This window comes from Monodon monoceros, unplaced genomic scaffold, assembly GCF_005190385.1.
Source record: "Monodon monoceros isolate NGI ecotype Baffin Bay Population unplaced genomic scaffold, NGI_Narwhal_1 Super_Scaffold_21, whole genome shotgun sequence".
NCBI lineage: Eukaryota > Metazoa > Chordata > Mammalia > Artiodactyla > Monodontidae > Monodon > Monodon monoceros.
Window position 1 is genome coordinate 97954574 of NW_021703778.1, and position 26742 is coordinate 97981315.

Below are 26742 nucleotides of genomic sequence, written 5' to 3' on the forward strand. Positions count from 1 at the left end.
CCCTTGGGATTTGTAATACTTCCTTGGATCTCCACATCCAGCTGGAAAGAGAGAGGGAGGGTAGGGGCTAGGCCTGAAAGCAGTATACATCACATCCACCACTTTCCACTGGGCAGAACTCAGTCACATGACCCCACAGAACTGCAAGGGAGGCTGGGAAATGTAGCCTCTCTGCTCAGGACAAGAAGGCAGAGTCTGGTGACCACTGGGCAGTACCTGCCACAGCCAGCCACTCATCCCAGAGGTCACTGGGATGCTCCCTCTCTGTCAGAAAGTACAGATGACCCCTAGCACTGTGTGCATGTCCCCCACGTGGACTGGCCCATCTATACTCCCTTCACTTTTTTAAAAATTTTATTGGAGTATAGTTATTAACAATGTTGTGTTAGTTTCAGGTGTACAGAAAGTGATTCAGTTACACGTATACGCATATTCATTCTTTTTCAGTTTCTTTTCCCATATAGGTTATTACAGTATATTGGGTGGAGTTCCTACTGCTGTGCAGTAGGTCCTTGTTGGTTATCTATTTTTTATATAGTAGTGTGTGGGTGTTAATCCCAAGCTCCTAATTTATCCCCTTCTCCGCATTTCCCCTTTGGTAACCATAAATTTGTGTTTGAAATCTGTGAGTCTGTTTCTGTCTTGTAAATAAGTTCATTTATATCATTTTTAAAAAATCAGTTTTCACATATGAGTCATATCATATGATATTTGTCTTTCTCTGTCTGACTTACTTCACTTAGTATGTCATCTCTGTGTCCATCCATGTTGCTGCAAATGACATTATTTCATTCTTTTTTATGGCTGAGTAATATTCCATTGTATGTATGTGTCACATCTTCTTATCCATTCCTCTGTTGATGGACATTTAGGTTGCTTCCATGTCCTGGCTATTGTAAACAACACTGCAGTGAACATTGGGGTGCATGTATCTTTTTGAATTATGGTTTTCTGCAGGTATGTGCCCAGGAGTGGAATTGCTGGCACCCTTCGCTTTTAAAAGAACCCATTTAAACTTTTTCAGAAAAGGGAGTTTGCCACTATTTCCCATTTTACCCAAAGAAATGCCTTCTAAAACAAAGCCTGAACGATGTCAGCACATTCTTTATGGTATCATTTATTTCTAGGCGACATACTACTCCCTTAGTCTGTGTGCTTTTCACCGAGCCTTTTTTCTTCTCACTGTTCCTATTGTATGTGGATTAAGCTCTGCTTTTCATCCGGCTGTGACAGCAAGGCTCCTACAGCTGTCACTCCAAGGCAAAACAGATGAAAACGTGTGATAGGCTGGATGATAAGTATTTAATTTCCTGGCCATCTATGGCTCTTTTCTTAGAGTGGGAAATTATCCTCTGGATTTCCAGTGCCACAGTCAATATGTTTCGCGGAGTGGTAATGGTGAGAATCCTCCGTAAAACTGCCTTTGGGGTTCTTTTCTGCTTGTCCCGTAATTGTACTTTGTATTTATCTGGAATGAAATTGACATGCAGGGATTCAGGTAGAAAATTAGTTTGTGAGAATTATGGATACACATGCCATCAACAACCTGAAGCCATCCAACCCCACCAAGCATTGAGTCTTCGGTGGTCACTTTGTGAGACTGAACTGCGGCTGCCCACTCCCTGTCAGCCCAGCCTGCCACAGTCCTGGCCATTATTTAGCCCCTGCTGTTTGCACAGTCCTCCCCGTAGGGGGGAGAGGGAGGAGAGTGCCTGGCCCAGCAGCTTGCTCTGCCACAATAGGAACACAAAATCTGTATGAATGAGGACGCAGCACAAGGAGGCGGGGCAGACAGGCCAGCACGTGGCGGAAGCGGCCAGAGGCTGTTCCCACTTCCCAGGTGGCTGGAGAACGGTGTGGATTAGGGACAGCGCGCAACGGGTCTGGTAGATTCAGGGGCCGCCTGGTTTGCTTGCTCTTGTGGTTTGCTCTCACTCTAAGGGGGAGAAACGGTAGGTGAGATGTTTTTGAATCGGGATTTCTGGGAGTATAAGGGTATCTTAGTGAGCTTTGATAATATCACAGCAAGAGACCCAAGACTCGGGATCTGCCCTGCTCTCCTCTCTGCCCCACCCACGTGAGTCCCAAGCCTGCTCTGAGCAAGGGACCGTAGCCAAATGGGAATCGCGGTGTGTTTCAGGAAGCACTGTATGAATGCCTCCTGATCTTCTGCAGAGGGCCTCCAGGGCCAGGCAGGAGCACAAGTGTCAGCTTGAGGCCCACGGAGGGCCTTCTAGCACCTACCCTGAGAGGAAGTTGTGCCTGGGTTTTGTGCCCTAGATGACTCACCTCTCCCTAGTCCTGGCCCTGGCTGGGATATTAACCTAGACAGGCTGTCTTCAGAGCTCAGACTCTTACCCACTTTAACAAACAGTGACCACAGGTGCCATGCCTAGTTTGGAGGGATGGGTCACAAGACTAGGGCAGAGCAGTTAGAAAGAAGCCCAGCCTCATTTTCCCGAGGGGCAGCAGGCTCCCGGGCATCACTCACTCATGCCTGGTGAGACAGGTGCAGCTTTCTTGACTCTAAACAGGTCCTCGCACCTGCCACCTGGCCCCCACCTTCACGAGACCTGCTTCCTTCATGTGCTGGCCATCAGGTCCTGCCTGCTGTGCCCTCCCAGGGGTCCTAAGGTCTGGCGGCGTGTGTCCTGCTGCAGGTTCTGGACGTGCTGTGTTCCCTCTGTCTCTGCAATGGGGTCGCAGTGAGAGCCAACCAGAATCTGATCTGTGACAACTTGCTGCCCCAGAGAAACCTGCTCCTGCAGACGCGGCTCATTAACGATGTGACAAGGTAAGGCCACCATCGTCATGCCAAATGCCCATCTTGTCCCCAGAAAGGAAAGGAAGAGGGCTGATCTCAGCTCCGAAGCCACCTGCCCATCATTTCTCTGCTGATGCAGCCGCGTAAGACGAGACCAGGCAAATGTGTACTTTTCTAGGGCCTTGTACTCCAATCCCTTCAGCTGAGTTTCTCAAACTTCTCCTGTAAAACAGCCAAAGGTAGAGTAAATATATCATCTGAGGGCTAAAGAATTTGGCCTTGAGAGAGGGGTCTACCATGTTTTATATGAAACATTAACGCATCTCTTATACCTTCTTCCTGACGTATTTATTTTTATTTTGCTGTACCAACACTTTTTTCTAAATATCTTTTAATAGAGTGGATGTCCCATGTTGAGACCATGATTTCTTGTGTCCTCTGGCACATGGCCGTTTACCCCAGGGCCATCTGTGAAGGCCAGGATGAAGTTCACGGGCCCATGCAGAACCCTGGCCTGCTGGTCCATACATGCGGCCACATGGGAGTCATGAACTCACTGGGCCTGGACTAGGGACCAACTTCAGCAACTTTCCACCTAGGCCCGCTCTCTACCCTGCAATGTGAGAAAAGAACCTCCCCTCAGAAGTGTAGAGCAGGCTCTGGTCTGCAAGCATCACACAGACTTTCTGCTGTGTACCAGTCTCGTTTTTCCCTTGTGAACCCAAAACTGACATAGCCCCAGCCCTGGCCAGTGGACCTCTAAGAGTAGGATTCCAACCAGGACAACTCCAAGTAGTTTGTGCCAAGCTTTTTAACCATTTTTGCTGGATACACTAAAACCTCTATCCCTTAACAAAGTTGCCTAATAGTGATGTCTCCACACACCCCCTCCACCTTTTTTGTCATCAAGCTTGAATTTTTTTTTAGCTTTATTGAGGTATAATTGACAACCAGAAGTGTAAGATATTTAAAATATACGATGTGATGGTTTGGTACACATATACGTTGTGAAAGGATTCTCCCCATCGAGTTAATTAACACATCCAGCACCTCACACATTTACCTTTTTTTTTTTTAATGAGAACGTGTGAGTTCTACTCTCTTAGTGAATTTCAACTATACAATAGAGTGTTATCAACTATAGTCACCGTGTTAAATCCTCAGACTTTATTCATCTTATACGTGAACGTTTGTGCCCTTTACCAATCTCTCCCTATCCCCCCAACCCTACCCTTGCTCTCTGGAAACCGCTTTTCTGCTCTTTCTAGGAGTTGGACTTTTTCTTTTTTCTTTTTTTTTTATAGATTCCACAGGTAATTGATACCATGCAGTATTTCTCTTTCTCTGTCTGGATTATTTCTAATAGTGGCTTCTTAATGCTTTCAAGAGGCCATTGTTATTAATAAGGCCTAGGGGGAAAAGCTGATGCTATGAAAATGGTTTGGGGGTCCTTAAACCAATTTACCAGAAGATGGAACTTGAGTAAGTCAGTTCTTTCACTTAGAGAAGAAACATACAACTCTGTATGACGTTTTCATCATCTTTACCTGTGGATGGCACTCAGTAAATGTTGGTTGCCTTGAATAGAATATTTGAAGAGATATCCTTTATATTTTATAAGGGAATTAATGTTGTCCTGACACCTCCCACTAAGAACTTGATCCAGTGTTGGAGGCTCGTAGCTTTTTGTACTTTAGAACAAGATAAAAATCACAAAATTGCTCTTGCCCTTGGTTTAATTGGGCCGATGCCTCCTATGGTCTCGTTCAATTTGCTTTTTTACTTCTTAAGAGTCTGTAGACGCCACCTGTCCCATGTTTAATTTCAGTATTCGGCCAAACATCTTCCTGGGAGTCACTGAGGGCTCAGCACAGTACAAGAAGTGGTACTTCGAGCTAATCATCGACCAGGTGGACCCCTTCCTCACAGCAGAGCCCACACACCTGCGGGTGGGCTGGGCCTCTTCCTCAGGCTATGCCCCATACCCCGGAGGCGGAGAAGGATGGGGGGGCAACGGTGTTGGCGATGACCTGTACTCCTATGGCTTTGACGGACTTCACCTTTGGTCAGGTGAGCACCTTGCCGAAGCTTTGGCCCCTTATCCCTTCCTGAGGATGATTGATGCTCAAATTGTTCAAACTGAGATGGTCACTTCTTGTTGAAATGATATAGACTCAAGTCTCAACTAATTAGGTGGTTAAGCAGGAAGGGCATCACATCTGAAATGAGACTGTCCTGCATTTAAACCATGAGTCTGGCACTTCAGCTGCATGGTCTAGTACAGATTACTTAAATTTTCTCAAGCTCAGTGTCTGCTTCTGTACAATCCTAATTGCATAGACTTGTCAAGATTATATGGGTAAACAGGGAAGGAGAAAAAGACTGAGCATTTACTTGCTGGGCAGTAGGCTACATATCTTTTGTACATTTTTTCTCTCATTTCATTCTTACAGTGACTCCCTAAGGTGGATAATATTGATCTCATGTTACAGACATGGAAACTGAGTACAAAGGTGTTTAATTAACTTACTCCCAATCACGCTGGGATGGATCCACATCTGACTACAAGTCCGTCATTCTGTCGATGCAACATATTGCTTCATGATACACTTTGTAAGGTGTCTGGGTCTGTGCCTGACACACAGTAGATGCTAATCTCTTAAAGGAATTCAAAGCTTCCTTTTTTTATATAGACATTGATGCTTTCCCCAAAGCATGTCCATGGCCTGTGCCTGTGGACGAATGGGTTGGCTTCTGCCTGGGTGAAAATGTAAAACTAACCCTCAGGCTTTCACCCACAGCAGAAGCTCTACTCCTCCCACCTGTTGTCCACAGTGTGTCTTATCTGTATCTTTTGTAAAACTGCAACTGGAGACGCTGTGTCCCTTATAGAAATTCCTTAGGTAAGCGTTGTGCTGCATGCCTCTTACATAAGGAACCAGGACACACATTTCTCCTTAAATCCAGTACCAGGGAAAAGTTTGTCTCCACAGGACAAAACTATGTATTTTCTTTTGTATCTGAGAACTACATTATCCATCGTGTTTTCCTTCTTCCCTTAGCTTCCAGCTAAAACCAGTAGCTCAGGGCCTGGTCACATGTTTCTTATAGTTGGTCTTTACTTTCGATTGATCAGTATGGTTTTTTTTTTGTAATTTTGTGCTGTTTTATATGCCGTGTAAACATTTTTTAACTTTTAGGAATGGTGTAAACGTATTTATTTAGGTACTTCTTTATCTGGGATCATTTATGGGAAGAAATCGTCTGTGTCTGTTTTTGTGTGTCCCAGGGGACAGTGTGGTACAGACAAAAGTGGGTACAAAAGGGCAGGATGATGGGTTAGAGTGAAGTGGCAGTCTTGTTCTCATATCCTCCCAGCTTAACCTTCCCTGGTTCCATTTTCATGGGGGGTGGGGATGGATCTTCTCCTCTTGGTTCTCAGAGCCCCATCGTAGAGCCACTGTTTCCGTGGTGATATGGTCATAGTAGCCTTTAGCTTAGATTATCATCAGATGGCATAAGGCTCTCAGGAAGTTGTCTCCGGGGAAGTGATTTGAAAAGAAGGAGTCCTTATGCTCACACACATCTACAGCTCCTGAGTTTGATAAAATTGAATCTGTGGGGGAATGAGTGGGATTGAGGTGAGAAAATCATTACCTCCTGCCTGCTGGTTGCCACTCAGCTCCTGCCCTGTCCTCACTATGAGCCAAGTGTATTCTCTGGATCCCAGGCTGCACCAAACGAGAACTCCGGATTGGTTAAGGAAATACGAATTCACCAAGACCCTTGGATGAAGCAAAATGGCCCCTAGTTTCAAAGAGAAACTAACCATTCTCAAAGGAAAACATTTACTCCATCTTTTCTAGATTTCACAGCCCTCCGTGCCCCTCCATGGCATATCCCTTTGTAAAGTCTGCAGAATAGATACATCAGTGAGTCAGGAGACAGACGACCCACTCGTTATGCATCCAGAAAGGGCTGCTGTCAGTGCATTTCAGGACGTGGACATCCATCCAGTTGTGTATTGTTCCAGGAGTGGACGGTGCCCAGGAGTGTACAGTGTTCCCTTCTTTCCTCCTGTCCACTCAAGACCAGGAAGCCAGATGTGCTGAGCCACACGGTCATTACTAGCAAGGGCTCATCTGATTGGAAATACAGGGGAAGGGGGCTTGGGATTCAGCTTTTCAAAAGCTGACTGTGGCTCTCTGAACATTATTCACATAGTAATATAACTCCGTATAGGTGCATTTGGGGGACTTCACCCCTCAGCCTTCAGCATCTGGTAAGATGTAGAGAAACCAGCATCTACAAAATTGGCACCTTTCATGCTCACTAAAACACAAAGCTTCCTTGGGTTTGGGCATCATTCTGAATTCTCCAAGCAGCACACAGGGAACATATATCTAGCAGAAGGCACTACAGATGGATATGTCATCGTGTGCTCCAGCAGAAGAAATAAGGTTTCTGTTAATGGCTTCTACCAGGACAGCAGTGAATTCTGGACTATCTGATGAAAGGGTAATTGTCTGATGTAGAAATGAAGTGAAGTGACGCTCTAACTTACTACAGGAGGGAATGGAGGGTGGCTAGGGAGAGAGAGTGGAAACTGGTCTGACAATTTTTCTTCTTTTCCTTGAGATGTAAATGCCCAGGTCCATTACCTTTATTTTTTTTTTTATTGGAGTAGAGTTGATTTACAGTGTTGTGTTAGTTTCAGGTGTACAGCAAGGTGAATCAATTATGCATACACATATATCCACTCTTCTTTTTTTTTAAGATTCTTTTTCCATATAGACCATTACAGAGTATTGAGTAGAGTTCCCTGTGCTATACAGAAGGTCCTTATTAGTTATCTATTTTATGTATAGTAGTGTGTATATGTCAATCCCAATCTCCCAATTTATTCCTCCCCCCCTTATCCCCTGGTAACCATAAATTTGTTTTCTACATCTGTGACTCTACTTCTGTTTTGTAAATAAGTTCATTTATACCCTTTTTTGTAGATTCCACATATAAGTGTTATCATATGATATTTGTCTCTCTCTGTCTGACTTACTTCACTCAGTATGACAGTCTCTAGAAATGGGAGAAAATATTTGCAAACAAAGCAACAGACAAGGGGTTAATCTCCAAAGTATACAAAAAACTCATGCAGCTCAATATCAAAACAAACAAACAACCCAGTCAAAACATGGGTGGAAGATCTAAATAGACATTTCTCCAAAGAAGGCATACAGGTGGCCAAAAACACATGAAAAAATGTTCAACATCACTAATTATTAGAGAAATGCAAGTCAAAATTACAATGAGGTATCACCTCACATGGGTCAGAATGGCCATGATGAAAAAATCTACAAACAATAAATGCTGGAGAGGGTGTGGAGAGAAGGGAACCCACCTGCACTGTTGGTGGGAATGTAAATTGGTACAGCCACTGTGGAGAACAGTATGGAGGTTCCTTAAAAAACTAAAAATAGAACTACCATATGACCCAGCAATCCCACTCCTGGGCATATACTTGGAGAAAACCATGATTCGAACAGATACATGCACCCCAGTGTTCATTGCAGCTCTATTTACAATAGCCAGGACGTGGAAGCAACCTGAATGCCCATCGACAGGAAGGGATAAAGAAGATGTGATACATACATACAATGGAATATTACTCAGCCATTAAAAAGAACAAAATAATGCCATTTGCAGGAACATGGATGGTCCATTACCTTTAAACTTATCTGTGTGCACAAATTAAACCACTGCCTTGAACTGGTCATTAACTACTTATTAAAGCACAGAGGATGTTGCGGAAGTTGGAAAGAATGGCAGAGCCCTTAACACTTTGTCGGTAGAGAAATTCAAGAAGCAATAGCATGGCTTTGGAGGTATGCCTGGGTTTGAATCCCAGCTCTTCACTTATTTGGTTTTTTTAACCAGGCAAAAAGACTTGGTTTCAGAGACTTGGTTTCCTCACATAAAATGAAGATGATACAAGGCTCTTTGGAAATTTAAATGAAATGAGGGATGTGGATTTTTTGACACACACTAGATGCAAAGTAAATATGATTTCCCTTCCTTCAGTGCCTATGAAGTCAACCATCATCATAAGGACCAAGTCCAGAGTTTCTCACTCAAGATCATGAGATTAGCCCCATCCTGAGGGAGAAAAGAACCCAGGTTCCATGCTGAATGGGAAAGGAAGTTTTAAAGTGACATCCTGGGAATATGAATGAGCTTTTTCTCTGTGTAGGGGGAGGGCAGCCTTAATCGGTCTTTTTAGCCACCAAAGCCTATGAAGTCACTTTCAAGCAACAGCTGTACAAATATCCCCCATCTCAGCCCTGCCCAGCCCTCCCTACAGACTCCTGAGTCAGCCCAGCCACTGTGATTCTCCTTTCGGAGGAACGGCTCTCCTCTTGTCATCATTTTCTCCCTCCTGATGTAGCCTTTACATACGTAGCCTTTCAGAACTGCAGTCGGGGGTGAATTTGGCTCAGGGCAGCCTATATAGTACGTCACTGGTTAGGGAGCAATTTCACAGGAGGAAATCACACCTACCCTTCCCTTTTTGCAACTTTTTCCCTTGCAAAATTGGAATAAGCAAAGGAATTCACCTTCCCAAGAGATAAGTGATACAGAAAGTAAACGAATGGAATAAAATTGTATTTCCTGATTTCTTAGAACTTCTGACTCATGAGGACAAATTAGCTCTACAGTCAAACTTGGATGAGAGGGTCTTTACGTGTCTCCCTACTAAGATGAGCTCCAGGGTATCGGTTCATCTATCAAAACACACCCTACTGTGACTTGGACTTTTCCAACCCTAGTGCTGTGTGGAGAGGGGTCAAGGAGTAGCTGTACAACACCAGCATTTTTACGTATTTGGATCTTCTCGCTTTCCAATTGCCTGAATATTTGTGTTTACGTTATAATGCCAAACTCTGCGGTGCGTGGGGCGATGGAAATGCTGAGCGTCAGTGTTTCCAATTGTCTACATCACTCATCAGAAGAGATGAAATCCCTCAGTATTACACCCTTGGGTTCATTAGAAGATGTACGACATATGATAAAGTGGCTTTTCCCTTTATCTTAAAAATGCTAGGCTTGGAACAGCCTTTCCAAGCTTCCTGGGACCTTCAGGTGGTCCTGAGCCTCTAAGTCAGGGGAGGTTTCTTCAGACTAGCAGAAGAAACTAGTAGCAGAGGCCACAAGACTTCCCAGACTGTCCCAGTAGGTGGTCCGAGGATTACTCAGAGTTCCTAATATCTGGAAAAGCAGTTGAGGCGATTTAGAAAAACTGTCTGTGACATATTTGCTTTTCCTTTCTACAGCATCACATTTCTATTGGTTGTGCTAAAAGCGTCAAATACACCGTAAATGTATTTGAAAGTGACAGTTTTTGAGCACAGCCTTTCAATAAAGGGATTTATTGGTTTCAGTAACTCAATTTTCAGATCACTTTCCTAGACTCAGCCCTCAATGCTATGATTCTCCATATTGTTATTTTTACCTAATATTATAAAGGACATAATATCCCTACAATGTTCGGGTAAGCTTATCTACTGTTAGCCTAGTAATTAACAAGTCTGGAGTTCTAAAAGGAATAGTAATAGCATTTATTGTGGTTTGCAATGTGTCAGTCTCTTCCAGTTACTCTCTATGGAATAGTTCATTCAAAACTCACAATAGGGCTTCCCTGGTGGCGCAGTGGTTGAGAGTCCGCCTGCCGATGCAGGGGACACGGGTTCGTGCCCCGGGTCTGAGAAGATCCCACATGCCGCGGAGCGGCTGGGCCCCTGAGCCATGGCCGCTGAGCCTATGCGTCCAGAGCCTGTGCTCTGCAACGGGAGAGGCCACAACAGCGAGAGGCCCGCGTCCCGCAAAAAAAAAAAAAAAAAAAAAAAAAATAGGCTCAGACTATGATTTTGATTTGCCTATGGATGCTCTTAGCAAATGTTCCAACAGCAACTTCTACTAGGCACCAGTCTCTTAGAATACGGGAGTTAAAAGACAGTGTCCTTCACCACAAGGACATAACTTCTCGTCCTGGTGGTGGTTTTCAAATGAGAGAGCAGACTGGACAGGAGAGATACTCCCAGCCATCCTTCCTCAGTAAGGCTCTTGGTACTATGGCGTGTTGAAGGCTAAGTAAAGCTCAGAACTCAGTCTCAGGTGGCATCAAAGCAGCGCTGTATGAAGAGCATCCCCCATGAAGGTTGCTCTTCATCTTTACTGGCTGAGGCTCAGACTGGCACAAAAACCAACAGTGAATTGTGAGAGGGTGGGATGAGAGGGCCCTGGAGTCACAATTCAACCCTGTCAGTTTTGTCCTAGTTGATGTGGATCTCAGAAAGCTAAAGGTCCTTCTCATTTGTATTTTTATCCAGTAAGGATCTCAATACTTTTAAAGGTAGTTGTCCAACCCAGCATTTCGATAATTTCCTGGTTTTCCCAAATTCATGGAAATCTCTCAGGATTTGTGCAAATGACTACAGTGATGTTTTCCAGAAGTTAAACTAATTGAAAAAGAAACAGTTGAAGCAGGAAAGATTGGTTTTTACTGGGAAAACAAGAACTCTTAAGAATGAGACAATTATGGCAAAGTTTGCTGAGTTTTAATACCAATAACAGGCTTGAATATGATAAGGAAGGAAAGATTCTGGGACCCTGGGATATCTAAACTCCATAAAAGGAGCTGAGAGGACTCAGTCTTGTCAAATGGAGACATTGGAGAGGTATCAAACCTACACACTCATCAAGTTTGCTTAGATTTGTTTTGTTTTAAATAGTGTTGACTGTAGGTCCTACAATGAGGAAGTTGTTCTTCATTCTCAGTGATGAAACAAGGTATAAAATTGTAAAAACAGAGTCTGAGGCCATCCCAGGCTAATTTGCCAATATGCGTTGAATGTATTAGGTGCTGTTGCTCTGTTGCAGTGCCGGTGGTCCAAGTTCTACATCCTTTATTCCCCTATCACCCCTCATCAGGCCCCCATAAAGCCCCACGTTCCAGCCTCACCAAACTCTAGCCATTCTGCAAATGTCATACACTCATACACTCCTCTTGCATAAGCTGTTCCTGCTGTCTGGAATTCTCGTTTCTTTCTCATTTATCTGGTGAACCTTTCATTCTTCAAGTTTTAACTTGTTTCATACTCCCAGGCTGACTTTGCACCTTGTTCTACCTCTAAAGGCATCTCGTCATGTACACCTTCATTCCAATAGTTATACTGAATTGTAGTTCTTTATTTGAATGTTTATTTTCCACAAGACTATGTATTTCTTGGGAGCGGGAACTGGATCCTCAGTCTTTGATCCCCAGCCCCAAGTACAGTATCTGGCACAGTGTAGAGCCTCATTACTGTTTGTGGAAGGGTGGGAGGGAATACAATATGATTTTGTCAGTCAACCAAAACAACCACAAGGGGGTACCTAAATTTTTTTATTAAGGAGAATGTAGTAGTTTCACTATTTTAAAATGCACCACTTAGTTTGGAATCTATTACTAGAATAGCAGTAACCACTGAAAAAGAGTTCTAAACTAAGATTAGGAATATTACATAGCATAGATATATGTACAAAATTTATGAACTCACATAGTCATCATAAGGGGATTTTTTTAAAATTGCCTTTTCATGGCGTATTATGAAGCTATTAAAAATCTAGTTTCTAATGAATATTCCATTATACAATCAAATATTTGCAATGTGATAAGTAGAAAAAACAAGTTACAAAATCTACCATATCCCAGTTTGGGTGAATATTTAAATATATGTGAAAAAGGCAAAAAAATGTATTGTAACATTTTTTTCCTTGTTTATACTTTTCTGTATACACCATTAACATTTATAATGAATGTGTATTGCTTCCGTGATCAAGAAACAAGATATACCTTTATAAACGTTTTGCTTGAAACCCCATTTAAATACCTAACTTTTGCCCCTTTGTTGCTCCCTTTCCAATAGAACTGAGAACTTGGTAGGGGGATGGGAGAGGCGGTTACGATAATTTACTTCTAGAACTTCCAGAGTGAGATGGTGTGACATAGAAAACCTAAGAGATGATTCTCTCACTACTTTAAGTTAGGTCAGGAAATGACAAATCATCTTATGAAAGGCAACAACAACAAAAATCAACCAATACAGCGTACAACTGACAATGTGATTCCCTGCCTCACTGAAGTAATAAATTCTTTAAAACAAGCAACCAAACTGTGCTGCACTGTTTTGTGGCTGGATGGCTTTGCTCTTACTCACTGGGATGGCTCCTGCATCCAGTGCCGAGGTGGCCATGTCTTTTAGAGGAAATAGAAGAAAGCAAGGTCTTGGGGTATCTGTGAATAAACACACACACATAACACACTCTAGGAGCCACACCCAGCAAAGCGGTTTGCCCGTTACTTCAGACACCAGGCCAGAATCTGAGCACACGTTGAACGGGTTGAATTCTTGTTTGTTCTCATTCCTGGCGGCTTGAGTCTTTCCTCTGGGACTCATCTCGTCTTGGGCTGCCTGTTCACAAAGCTTAGGAAACCATTGCTCACCTCACCTGTGAGCATCTCCCCAGAGTCCCACACACCTTCTTCCTGTTCTTTGCTCACCAGGCCGCATACCCAGAGCCGTGGCCTCCATCAACCAGCACCTCCTGAAGTCGGACGACGTGGTGAGCTGTTGCCTGGACCTCGGAGCACCCAGCATCTCTTTCCGCATCAACGGGCAGCCTGTGCAGGGGATGTTTGAGAACTTCAACACAGATGGGCTCTTCTTCCCTGTGGTGAGCTTTTCAGCAGGTGTCAAGTAAGTTATGGCTGTGATTTCATGGAGAGTAGCTGTTCCCCCAGCTCCCACCACTCTTATGAGCTGGCGAGTGTGGTAATCTCCTTCAGGGCTTCAGCACCATAAGCCAAACTCCCCGAAGAAAGCGATGGTGAAAGGGGAGGAGCAATTCAGAGTCACGTGTATATATTTGTGGGACACGTACCTCCTGCCAGGGTTTATGTTATGTCCTCTGATAAATAGTAAGATGAATAAGATAAATCCTATGTAGAAAATTACCTTAATAATTGTAGAAAGTATTTCATGCTCATTACAAAAAAATTTGAAACATATAGGTAAGACAATAAATATCACCCATAATCCCAATGTTTAGTTCTAATCTCTATTAGTATTTTGGTATATTTTCTTCAAGTCTTTTATATTACAGATATATTTATTTTTTAATTGACATCATACTAAAAATGAAGTTTTGTCTTGATTTTTTTTCATTCAGCAGTAAGTACAGAGCCTTTTCCTGAGTTATTAAGTATCCTTCTCAAAATGACTTTTTTGGCCAATAATATCCTTTCATTTGGCTGTCCCACAATTTAACCATTACTTTATGTTAGTCTTCCATGCTGATTTCTTTTTTATTGTTATAAATGAAATTATCATGAACATCCTTGAGGATAATTCTTTGTCTGCATTTCTGTTTAGTTCCTCCCAGAAGTAGGTCAAAAGGTATAATCTTTTTAAAGTCTAAATTTACAATCATGTGGCCAAAGAGATTTTCAGGAAGATTGTATGAACAGTTCAGAATTCATTATCAACAATTCTGAAATCTAAAAAACTCTGAAAACCATACATTTTTTTCTTAACTCATTTCACCGCAAACTCCGACCTGAACTTATTTTGTGTAAAAAACTGGCACCAACAGAAATGAGGCTGTTTTCAGTCCTTCATGGTATTCAATTTCTTGTGAATATTTACATGCTTAACAGCAAAAATGTATGTGTTTGACTATGGGGTACAGCCTCTCACCTAACTGGAGGTTCTATTTAATATATACTACGTCTTATTTTCTTCTTTAAAATCTGAAGAATTCTGAAGTCTGAAACACAGCTCCAAAAATTTCAGATAAAGAATTTCGGCCTGTAGTATCATTTAAAGTAACATATGGGAATACCCAACTGATTGGTTGCCCATTACCTTTTATTGTTATGGGTTATTTTTAATCTGTGCCAATTTGAGAAAATTGTGTCTTAGTTTTAACTTCCTCTTTGTTTGATAACTGATGTGGTTAAACAGTTTTTATGCTTATTGTTCTTACATGTTATTTCAACCCAATATTTTTTTTAAATTCTGCGTTCTCTGCCTTTCTGGTATTAATTTTGGGGGCAATTTTTTATATGCTAAGATTATTAAACTATTATTGCTTTCAAATATTTTTCCCAGTTTGTGATTTACCTTTTTAAACTTAGTTTTTTTCTTTTTTTTTGTTTCCCTTTTACAAGAATAATGCAAGTCAAAAAAAAAACCAAGAGCCCATAATTGTAACGCCCAGAGATAACCATATTACCTTTTCATTTATACATCTCAATAATTTTAAATTAAATTGAGCTTGTACTATGCATGTTGTTTTTCTTCATACTGTTGACAACTGTTGTGTTCATTGTTCTACCCCTTTCCTTTTTTTTTCTTTAAACATCTTTATTGAAGTATAGTTGCTTTACAATGGTGTGTTAGTTTCTACTTTATAACAAAGTGAATCAGCTATATGTGTACATATATCCCCATATCTCCTCCCTCTTGTGTCTCCCTCCCATCCTCCCTATCCCACCCCTCTAGGTGGTCACATAGCACCCAGCTGATCTCCCTGTGCTATGCGGCTGCTTCCCACTAGCTATCTGTTTTATATGTGGGAGTATATATTAGTCCATGCCACTCTCTCACTTCGTCCCAGCTTACCCTTCCCCCTCCCCATGTCCTCAAGTCCATTCTCTACATCTGCGTCATTATTCCTGTCCTGCCCCTAGGTTCTTGATAACCTTTTTTTTTTTTTTTTTTTTTTAGATTCCATATATATGTGTTAGCATACAGTATTTGTTTGTCTCTTTCTGACTTACTTCGATCTGTATGACAGACTCTAGGTCCATCCACCTCACTACAAATAACTCAGTTTCTTTTTTATGGCTGAGTAATATTCCATTGTATATTTGTGCCACATCTTCTTTATCCATTCATCCGATGATGGACACTTAGGTTGTTTCCATCTCCGGGCTATTGTAAATAGAGCTGCAATGAACATTTTGGTACATGACTCTTTTTGAATTATGGTTTTCTCAGGGTATATGCCCAGTAGTGGGATTGCTCGGTCATATGGTAGTTCTATTTGTAGTTTTTGAAGGAACTTCCATACTGCTCTCCATAGTGGCTGTACCAATTTACATTCCCACCAATAGTGCAAGAGGGTTCCCTTTTCTCCACTCCCTCTCCAGGATTTATTGTTTGTAGATTTTTTGATGATGGCCATTCTGACTGGTGTGAGGTGATACCTCATTGTAGTTTTGATTTGCATTTCTCTAATGATTAGTGATGCTGAGCATCCTTTCATGTGTTTGTCTGCTATCTGTATATCTTCTTTGGAGAAATGTCTGTTTAGGTCTTCTGCCCATTTTTGGATTGGGTTGTTTGCTTTTTTGATATTGAGCTGCATGAGCTGCTTGTAAGTTTTGGAGATTAATCCTTTGTCAGTTGCTTCATTTGCATATATTTGCTCCCATTCTGAGGGTTGTCTTTTCATCTTGTTTATGGTTTCATTTGCTGTGCAAAAGCTTTTAAGTTTCATTAGGTCCTATTTGTTTGTTTTTATTTCCATTTATCTAGGAGGTGGGTCAAAAAGGATACTGCTGTGATTTATGTCATAGAGTGTTCTGCCTATGTTTTCCTCTAAGGGTTTTATAGTGTCTGGCCTTACATTTAGGTCTTTAATCCATTTTGAATTTATTTTTGTGTATGGTGTTAGGGAGTGTTCTAATTTCATTCTTTTACATGTAGCTGTCCAGTCTTCCCAGCACCACTTATTGAAGAGGCTGTCTTTTCTCCATTGTATATTCATGCCTCCTTTATTAAAAATAAGGTGACCATAAGTGCATGGGTTTATCTCTGGGCTTTCTATCCTGTTCCATTTTTCTATATTTCTGTTTCTGTGCCAGTACCATACTGTCTTGATTACTGTAGCACTGCAGTATAGTCTGAAGTCCGGGAACCTGATACCTCCAGCTCTGTTTGTCTTTCTCAGGATTGCTTTGGCTATTCGGGGTCCTTAGTGTTTCCATACAAATTGTGAAATTTTTTGTTCTAGTCCTTTGAAAAATGCCATTGGTAGTTTGATAGGGATTGCATTGAATCTGTAGATTGCTTTGGGTAGTATAGTCATTTTCACAATGTTGATTCTTCCAATCCAGGAACATGGTATATCTCTCCATCTGTTTGTATCATCTTTAATTTCTTTCATCAGTGTCTTATAGTGTTGTGCATACAGGTCTTTTTTCTCCTTTGGTAGGTTTATTCCTAGGTATTTTATTCTTTTTGTCACAGTGGTAAATGGGAGTGTTTCCTTAATTTCTCTTTCAGATTTTTCATCATTGGTGTATAGGAATGCAAGAGATTGCTGTGCATTAATTTTGTATCCTGATACTTTACCAAATTCATTGATTAGCTCTAGTAGTTTTCTGGTAGCATCTTTAGGATTCTCTGTGTATAGTATCATGTCATCTGCAAATAGTGACAGCTTTACTTCTTCTTTTCCAATTTGGATTCCTTTTATTTCATTTTCTTCTCTTACTGCTGTGGCTAAAACTTCCAAAACTATGTTGAATAATAGTGGTGAGAGTGGGCAACCCTGTCTTGTTCCTGATCTTAGTGGAAATGGTTTCAGTTTTTCACCATTGAGAATGATGTTGGCTGTGGGTTTGTCATATATGGCCTTTATTATGTTGAGGTAAGTTCCCTCTATGCCTACTTTCTGGAGGGTTTTTATCATAAATGGGCATTGAATTTTGTCAAAAGCTTTTTCTGCATCTATTGAGATGATCATATGGTTTTTATACTTCAATTTGTTAATATGGTGTATCACATTGATTGATTTGCGTATATTGAAGAACCCTTGCTTTCCTGGGCTAAACCCCACTTGATCATGGTGTATGATCTTTTTAATGTGCTGTTGGATTCTGTTTGTTAGTATTTGGTTGAGGATTTTTGCATCTATGTTCATCAGTTATACTGGCCTGTAGTTTTCTTTCTTTGTGACACTTTTTTCTGGTTTTGGTATCAGGGTGATGGTGGCCTCGTAGAATGAGTTTGGGAGTGTTCCCCCCCTGCTATATTTTGGAAGAGTTTGAGAAGGATAGGTGTTAGCTCTTCTCTAAATTTTTGATAGAATTCACCTGTGAAGCCATATGGTCCTGGGCTTTTGATTTTTGGAAGATTTTTAATCACTGTCTCAATGTCAGTGCTCGTGATTGGTCTGTTTATATTTTCTATTTCTTCCTGGTTCAGTCTCAGAAGGTTGTGCTTTTCTAAGAATGTGTTCATTTCTTCCCGGTTGTCTGTTTTATTGGCATATACTTGCTTGTAGTAATCTCTCATGATCCTTTGTATTTCTGCAGTGTCCGTTGTTACTTCTCCTTTTTCATTTCTAATTCTAATGATTTGAGTCTTCTCCCTTTTTTTCTTGATGAGTCTGGCTAATGGTTTATCAGTTTTGTTTATCTTCTCAAAGAATCAGCTTTTAGTTTTATTGATCTTTTCTATTGTTTCCTTCATTTCTTTTTCATTTATTTCTGATCTGATCTTTATGATTTCTTTCCTGCCGCTAACTTTGGGGTTTTATTGTTCTTCTTTCTCGAATTGCTTTAGGTGTAAGGTTAGGTTGTTTATTTGAGATTTTTCTTGTTTCTTGAGGTAGAATAGTATTGCTATAAACTTCCCTCTTAGAACTGCTTTTGCTGCATCCCATAGGTTTTGGGTCGTCTTGTCTTCATTGTCATTTTTTTCTAGGTATTTTTTGATTTCCTCTTTGACTTCTTCAGTGATCCCATGGTTATTAAGTAGTGTATTGTTTAGCCTCCATGTATTTGTTGCCCCTTTCCTGTATCAGTTGGATGCTGTATTAATTATTTTAGTCTGACAATACGTTTTAACATTTGTAAGGCAAGACCTCATTATAACTCTTTTGTCGCAAAATTTTCTTATCCATTCTTGATACCTGCTTGTTAAGGAGATAGTAAGTGATTGAGTGGGAGACTAGAGTCAATACAGTTAGAATGACGCTGGTTTCCATTGGAAAGGGCCATGAAAAGAGGAGAGTTGTGGAGAGCAGACACTTAAAGCTGGGACCACAAAAAATCCATCTGAGAGCTTCTAGCATCCAACTGATGGGACGTCCAGAGTGATACCACTGTGATAGGTCTCAGTACCTCCGGAAGACAGATAAATCAAGGCATATTCATATATTTTCCAAAAAAGGATACAACTTTCATTCTGTCTCAATTAAATAGACTCTTTAGGAATAAAGAATTATCCTTTGGATATGATATTCAACTTTTGGAATTTGACACAGATATGTAAACATACATACTATACAGCAGGGTTTCCCAACCCCCTGTTAGGAAGTGGGCCACACAGCAGGAGGTGAGCGGTGGGCAGCAAAGCTTCATCTTCTGCTCCCCAGTGCTCGTGTTACCATCCCTCCCCAACCCCTGTCCATAGAAAAATTGCCTTCCACATAACCAGTCCCTGGTGCCAAAAAAGTTGGGGACCAGTGGTATACAGTACAGGTGTACCTCGTTTTATTGTGCTTTGCTTTATTGCAATTTTTACAAATTGTAGCTTTGTGGCAAGCCTGCATTGAGCAAGTCTATTGACACCATTTTTCTAACAGCATTATTTTTTAATTAATGTATGTACATTTTTTTTAGACAGAATGCTATTGTGCACTTAACAGACAATGGTATAGTGTAAACACAGCTTTTATATGCACTGGGAAACCAACATATTCATGTGACTCACTTTATTGTGATACTTGCTTTATGTGGTGTCTGGAACCAAAGTCACAATATCTCCAAGGTACGCCTGTAATGTATGTTTGCAAACATACATAGCAACACAGTATACACATCCCTACACGTGCACAAATATAGACATATTTATAAACATACCCATGTAGATGGATATAATATATTGAAATTAAGCATTTTCGTTGTTTGACGTTCTTGTAACAAATGGAGAACCACTATAGTAAAACCTTACTAAGGTTGTAAATATGCCCATCACAGGTTAAGCCAGAGACTCTAACATCAGCCTTAGGAACTATATTCTAAAGAGCTGAGAGTTCTTTACCTGTGTTTCTCTGTGCTGAGAGTATTTCCATGAGAATTTCACCCCAGTTCTCCCTTTTGAAGTGTGATAGAATGTATCATTCCTATTGCTATCCATAGGGAGCATGTAGAAAACAAGAAGTGGTATTGAAAGACAGAGGCACTGTAAACACAAAGAAAACTGATTGGAACAAAGACCTTCTGGCAATCAGGGGGAAAACCAGCAGAAGCCCCATTGTACATCTTTGCCACACTATTCCCCGGGAGTAAAGAGAATGAGCAGAAATCTAAATCCAACATAACAGCATTTGGATCATCCACCTGTTGGCTCAGTGCCTTCTCTGGAGAAGCAAGGTCACTGAGCAGTCAGTTCTCAGGACTGCATTTGCCTGGGTAGTTAATGGCCTTGGTCACCCAGCATCAGTGCCCTTCCCTTTTTTCTTTGTTTTGACCATATCCTTCTCACTGGGTTTCGCTAATTTTCAAAGAAAGCTCACCTACTTCCCAAGCATCTCATCTGAGAGAAGTGCTTAGCTAGAAGTCAAATCTCCGGAGAAGAGGTCTTTGCCAGTCTGCTGGCTAGTGGACTTCCCTGCATATTCTGTGTTTAGCAAACAGTATATCCGATCTCAGACGTTGCATGACTTTTAATCATTAACTCATCCACTCGCTCCTCCTCAGGTCAAAGAGACAGGAAATTTTGAGTGTGATATGATTTTTGTTGTTGGGGATTTTTTGAAATCTTCTCTTTGCAAAGATTGTGGCTAGCAGGGGAAGAGATAGGGGGCTCAAAGGTATTCATATGTAGAAGACGTTTCTAGTATCTTGTGTCTAGGTCAGCAGATCATGCATCCTTCCAGTGCACAGGAGAAAAGAAGCAGAGTTCCAGGATAAGAACGATGAGACGTTTAACCCATTTAGAAGGCACAACTGCTGAGAGAATTTAAGAACTAGGGGTCCAGATGCGTTGACTTGAAAAGTTAACAGCTTAGACGTAAGAACCTCTTGCTCGTAGCAGTTGAATGAGGGTAAGCTGAAAAGTTATATCAGGGGACTTGATGTCTCTTAAGCCTCCTTTCTATCAGGAAAATACCCTGTGTCATATTCCTGTCTTTGGTTCTCAGAACCTGATATGGTCTGAGGAGAGATGGAATCACAGTTGGTTGCATACTTGGGAAACACATTTTACTGAAATACATCCAGCCCGTCACACGAAGTCTTTGCTCAGGGTCAGTGCTGGTCCTGTGTTGGAGTAGCCGATTCTTTTATTTTCACTTATGAGCAAATGAGATCAATATACCAGTACTTACTCTTACGTCAATTGGTAAAGTATGATTTGGTGCTGAAACCCAGCACTTCCTCTCTGTGCTACTTTAGTTCAGTTGTACGAAAAGCTAGAAAGAGAAAACAAGATATTAATCCAAGTTAAAGTACCTTATTGAAAATAAATGTGTTTAATAACAAAATTGAAAAGAAGTTATTGTTTTCACCCAATATAGTAGAGTACTTGCCTAGTTTCATAGTGTCCCTCCCAGCAAGGTACAAGGTTACTCCTATCTAGAAAGAGATTCTTCCCTCATCATACAAACATTGAGAATTGTTTCTCATATTTACTTTCAACTTCTGTGAGGCCTCTAAATTAGATTTCTCTCCTACGGCCCCATTTTCCTCCTTGGTCTTTACCGAGGTCATTGTCTTGAATTTGTGACCCCACAATTATTTTTAAAATTACAAACTATATTGTTAATAATACCTGATGAGGCTGTCCTTGCCAGCAGTCATTGGAGAGCAAAATCTTTTTCAATTTGATTTACCCACAGTGAAGTCAAAAGCAGCCTGAGTAATTACTAATAAAATCCACAAATCAATATGTGCTCTCTTTTCTAACTATTATGAATGTGCCTCCTTAGTTTCCTTCTCACTGTGGTTTGTTTGTGGAGGGTATTATTAGTGTAACAGGCCCTCAGTGTAACAACCCTATTCATTCTGGGACAGAATTTGGGATGAGGCATGTGTACCTTGGAGCCCACCCAAAAGGTTGAATTACTTAAATACCAGGAAGCTCTTATTAAAAGGTAATCTCACCCTGCCAAGCGGTATGATGGCACGGGCCACACGGAGCACATTCCACAGAAGCCACAGTGTGTAGTGAAATTTGAGAGCTACTTTTAGTTTTGCAGAAAATTGATGAGTTAGTCACTGTAGTAGAATATATTTTATAGCTATGGTTAAATTCCCCGTAGATCTACTTAATCTTCTCATGTAACTCTTTTACCAGCCCGTTCTCGTTTATAAAAGCAACACTAACCAAAGATGGTTGGTATTTGTGGTTGCTGTTTGTTTTCTGTTGGTATCCACCAGGCTTGGCTAAAATTCAGGTAACCAGTAGCTTAGCTATTTCCAGCTTGCTGTGGTCAGTGCTGTGGAAATTATTACTGAGATAAATATACGTTTGCAGAGAACATGATGAGCGCTGGCTGGATTGCCCTGGGCTTTCATCAAACGCTGGCCAGAAAGAAATATGAATGTGAGAGCATACATAACTCAAATTGTTCTCCCGTCTTAGCGATATGGACTAAAGATGCAATTATGAATCATGACTTATGAGTTGAATTTAGGTCAGCAGAAGCTCGCTAATTCTTTCTCCTGCTAACCACAGCCTGTATCTTTTTCTTCTTTGGAACACTATCCCAACTCCTGGGAGGGATTCAATAAGAATAATGGGACATCTAGTAGGACTAAAATGATTTCACAGTTTGCTAGTACGCTATGAATAAGGAAACCTAGACATCCTTTTTGAGCATAGCAAAGGTTTGTCTTGATTTTTACTCTATTTTTTTTCATGGATCAGTCTTTCAAACTTGGGGATTTGCGATAGGTATTCTCATCTCTTCTGCAAACTGGCAAACAAAAATGCACAAATCTTAAAAGATGAAATTGGAAATGCCAGTGGGGATTTTTCAATGCAATTTTCTCTGTTTTTTTAAAATTAGTCTAGTCAATAAAAAATTCCTCTACACATCCTCAAACTTCACTACTCCCAGGCGGCTATTACTGAAGCCATTACTCATCTCTAAAGTGGAGAAATCTAAGGACACAGTCACTGACTGTAATCACTTTAGGAAGAAAAAAAAACCTTGGAGAGCTGATGGCATGTCTGAGTTATAGGAAGAACCCCAGAAGATGATACATGTGCTTTAGTGGAAGAGATTAAGTTGATTAATGAAGTTGATTTTTTAAATCTATTAATGTAGAGAAAAATTGGAGGGTAAAGAAGAACTGATTTTAATGAGCTCCGTTCTTAAATTATCTTTTTATTTGCAATTTAACATTTTATGCGATGCTGAGAGATTCAGTGGAACCCAAGGAGCAGGGAAGAATATACTTAGAGAAGAGTGGTTTATATTCTAATTGGAAATTTAAATCTTTTAAATTTCAAAGGATTTAAAAGATAAACAGTAAGTGTCAGAAAACAGATTTATCAGAAGAAGTAGACTAGATAGGTGTAACTTTTGTTGGTTCTCTTTCCACCCCTTCAAATCCATGCTCTGGACTCCTGGAGAAGTTCTTGGGCCAGTTCTATAGGCTTCATTACTTCTTTTAAGGCCAGGAACCATCTTGCCAATACTTTAAAAAAAAATTGCATCTTCTGAGTAGTATAAAAACTCCAGATTTGTATCCAGTTAATATTTGAGCCCAACCCCACTCCCGCTGCAGTTTGAGGTCGGGCTCCTCTTCAGTTAGCTGGCTCCTTTCTCATGCCCCCCAGGGTCTAGGGTCCAGCCCAGACCCAAGATGACTGGGGGATGGGAACATCTGATGGAGTTGGTGCAGCTGCCTTGTGGCATCAGGACTTTTGTAGTGGTTGCACAATTGCTGCTTCTTTCTCTTCTGAGGCTCTTTTGTAGCTTTCTTGGAGAGCGCCAGGCTGGAAGCGTCCAACTTCAGTTCCCTTGACTTGGCTTTACCACCTGTGCTGGCTGCTCCCTTCTGGCTGACCCCAGACCTCCCCCCTCCCCTCCCCCTCCAGCTGCATGGGCCTCCTACCTCCCCCAGCTCCTGGGTTTCTGATCTCTGCTCAGTCATTTGCCTTTCCGGCCAGAATTTCTTTCTGATGGCTGGCAGCTGGCTCATTTCCCCCTCTGCTCTTCACTATCACTAGGCAGATATGACCCTCACTACATCCAGGGGGTACTCACAAACTTCTGAGTAGTTCCTTACAGCCCTCATTTGCCTCCTGATGGGCAAGAACTCCCACCCCTTTCTCCCTGATGGTTTTCTCCAAATGAATTCTTTACCTTGCCTATCAGTGTGGAGGTATGGGGTGGGCTAAAGCTGAAAAGGTTTCACAGTTTTTTGATGGATCCTCATAGTTGGTCCAGCACTTCACTTCAGGATGAGAAAATATTGGCATCCTCTGAATTAGTTGCCTTTGGGACCTCTGCTAAAATGGAGACAGAGGAGATCCCGTTTTAATATCCTCAAATAATTAAAGTGGGCTTCAGGTATTTTATTTCTTTCTTTTGAGTGTTTCCTTTAAACCTGTAGTTTATCCCCATTATTTCCTTTGACCTGGACAATCTGGGGTCCCAGAGAGAGTTCATGAGGACCACCAATATTGGTGGTGGTTTGCTGGAGCCCTTCCCACAGACTCTGGGCAGCGAGGGAAGGATCCACAGATGGCGGGTGTGCCCACACCGGCTCCCATCCAGCCCCGCCTGCTGGGGAGCAGGGCTCTCGTCTGGCAGGACTTGGGAAGCTACCCAGAACCATTCCTTCTGCCCACTGAAGCACAGCATAATGGCGTTGGAAGACGAATGCTTCAGTAAGCAGTAAACGCTGATTTCTGGCTATGTTAATTTTTCATTTTACGGTCTTTGTGGTCATTCAAGGTGATAAGATTAAGCTGTAAAACCAGATTATCATTCTCCTTTTAATAACTGAATATAAAAGCAGCACTGTTCTCCCTAAGTGCCACACTGGCTTCCCACCTTTCTGGATTTGTTATCTATCCGGAAGACAACAGCAGATTTTAAAGCATAAGAGAAGTGTTAAAACTAAACGGAACTGGCGAGAGAGCTTATGAATAATTAAATCCATCTAGACGTCCTCGTAAGAGATCATTCGCTTGGCCTTGGAATCCGTACGCTAGTGAGTAACAAAGAATACAGCTGCTGTACGAGCTCCCAGGAAGCTTCAGCGCTTCACAGGAAGGATGCTCAGTGAGAAGGGAAAAGCAGAAAACTTCCCACACAAATTCTTTGTTCAAAACAATTTAGTTTTATCCCATAGTTTCAACATGTCAGTAACACAATCTGTTATGTTGCAATTGAATTTTGGAAAGTGCTCAAGAAATTTTAAGTCTTAGTCATTATTTCCTGAAGTTTTACTAAATTAGTAACATTGCAGGCTAATGACTCAATTTTGTTCTTATATCATTGTTCATAGTCTTAATACACATAGATCGTGCCCTGTTATATAACATTTAACGTAGGAACATTCACAAGGGACACTTGTGGTTCTCATTCTATATCGTTGTTGCTTACTACTTTAAAATGGGAAAGTGGGAGGCTTCATATGATTTCTGTAATTAATTTTAAAACAGCATTTTATAAAATGCTGTTTGGATAAAGATTTTGTTTATATTGGGAAGGGGGGAGAAATCCTAAATGTCTTTTACTCAGAGAGATTTTCATTTTCCAGTTTTACCATTAGGCTACACACAATCACAGTTACTCAGCCAACACTGAGACTCTCTTGCAAGGCTGCCCCACCAGAATATTCCAGTTAAAGGACATGAGAACTAGTGGAGAGTGGTGTTGTTAGAGCTTTGCTAGATCATAACCTTTCCCACATATACCTCACCCTCCTCCACACACACAGGCTCACTCCATCACCAGTTCCTAACAAAACTGGGATCTAACTGCTGCTTTCCGGCTTGGCCTTCATCACCTTGGTCCCACCCCCCCCTCATGTCTCACTGGGACTAGATTGGTGTCAGGTGCCTCCTACATAGAGCAGCTAGAAGAATCCTGTATTTCTTCCTCCTTAAAATCCCTCAGAAGCTGCTCACTGGGAAGAAAATCCCAGCTCAGAGACCTTGCCTGATCTAGCCCTGCCCCCTGCCACCTCATCTCTTAGCCCCTTGGGCTCTCCGTGTTCTCACTCACACTGCCCTCCACCCAAGCACTTCCCTACCTCAGGGCCTTTGCACGTGTTGTTCCTCTGCCTGGAATGCTCTTCCTCCAGATTTTGAACTCATTGGCTCCTCCTTTTTCCTCGGGGTTAATAAAAATATCTCCCCCTTGGAGAAGCCTTTCTAGCCTCCAATCTAGGACCCTCCTCCTTCCCCGAGTTGTTTCAGTCTCCCTCTTTATTCCCTCATCAGATGTCTCCCAATCAGTAATTATCCTATTTGTTTCATTGGATGCCTGCTGTGTGACACCAGGGACAGGGTATTCTTTGTTCATTGCTGTATCCCCAGTATGGAGAACAGTGCAAGTCGTATGGGCTCGAATACAACTTGGAGGGAGTGAATACATGTAGCTGCTATGTGTATGGATGGATTTTTCCTATGTAAAATTATTGTTGATCCTGCAGGGCTGTGTATCTTGCCATGTCTTAATTATTTAAAATTGCAGTCATATTTTCTCATCAATTTAATATAGTTGCAGTTGATCTGCAAAAGCTATATTTCTAGTCCCAAACTTAAGAGCCTATGACCCTCACTTTCACCCTCTTCTTGCAGAGAATCTATGGGCTCTAACCCTAACCCTAACTTAATCATATATATGGGGCTGAAATTCAGCCAGAATGCTGAATTAAAATATTGAAAGACTTCAGTTTA

General features: G+C 41.4%; 1 protein-coding gene across 2 annotated transcripts in view; it reads left to right on the plus strand.

Annotated features, from left to right (window-relative positions):
- The window catches only part of RYR3 (ryanodine receptor 3), a 563985-nt gene that overhangs the window by 309684 nt on the left and 227559 nt on the right, over positions 1–26742 (plus strand). For both annotated transcript variants that reach the window (XM_029237020.1, XM_029237021.1), the window contains exons 17-19: positions 2661–2794; positions 4593–4834; positions 13365–13557. In XM_029237020.1, coding sequence (XP_029092853.1) covers positions 2661–2794; positions 4593–4834; positions 13365–13557 — 569 coding nt within the window. The remainder of the gene's footprint in view (positions 1–2660; positions 2795–4592; positions 4835–13364; positions 13558–26742) is intronic.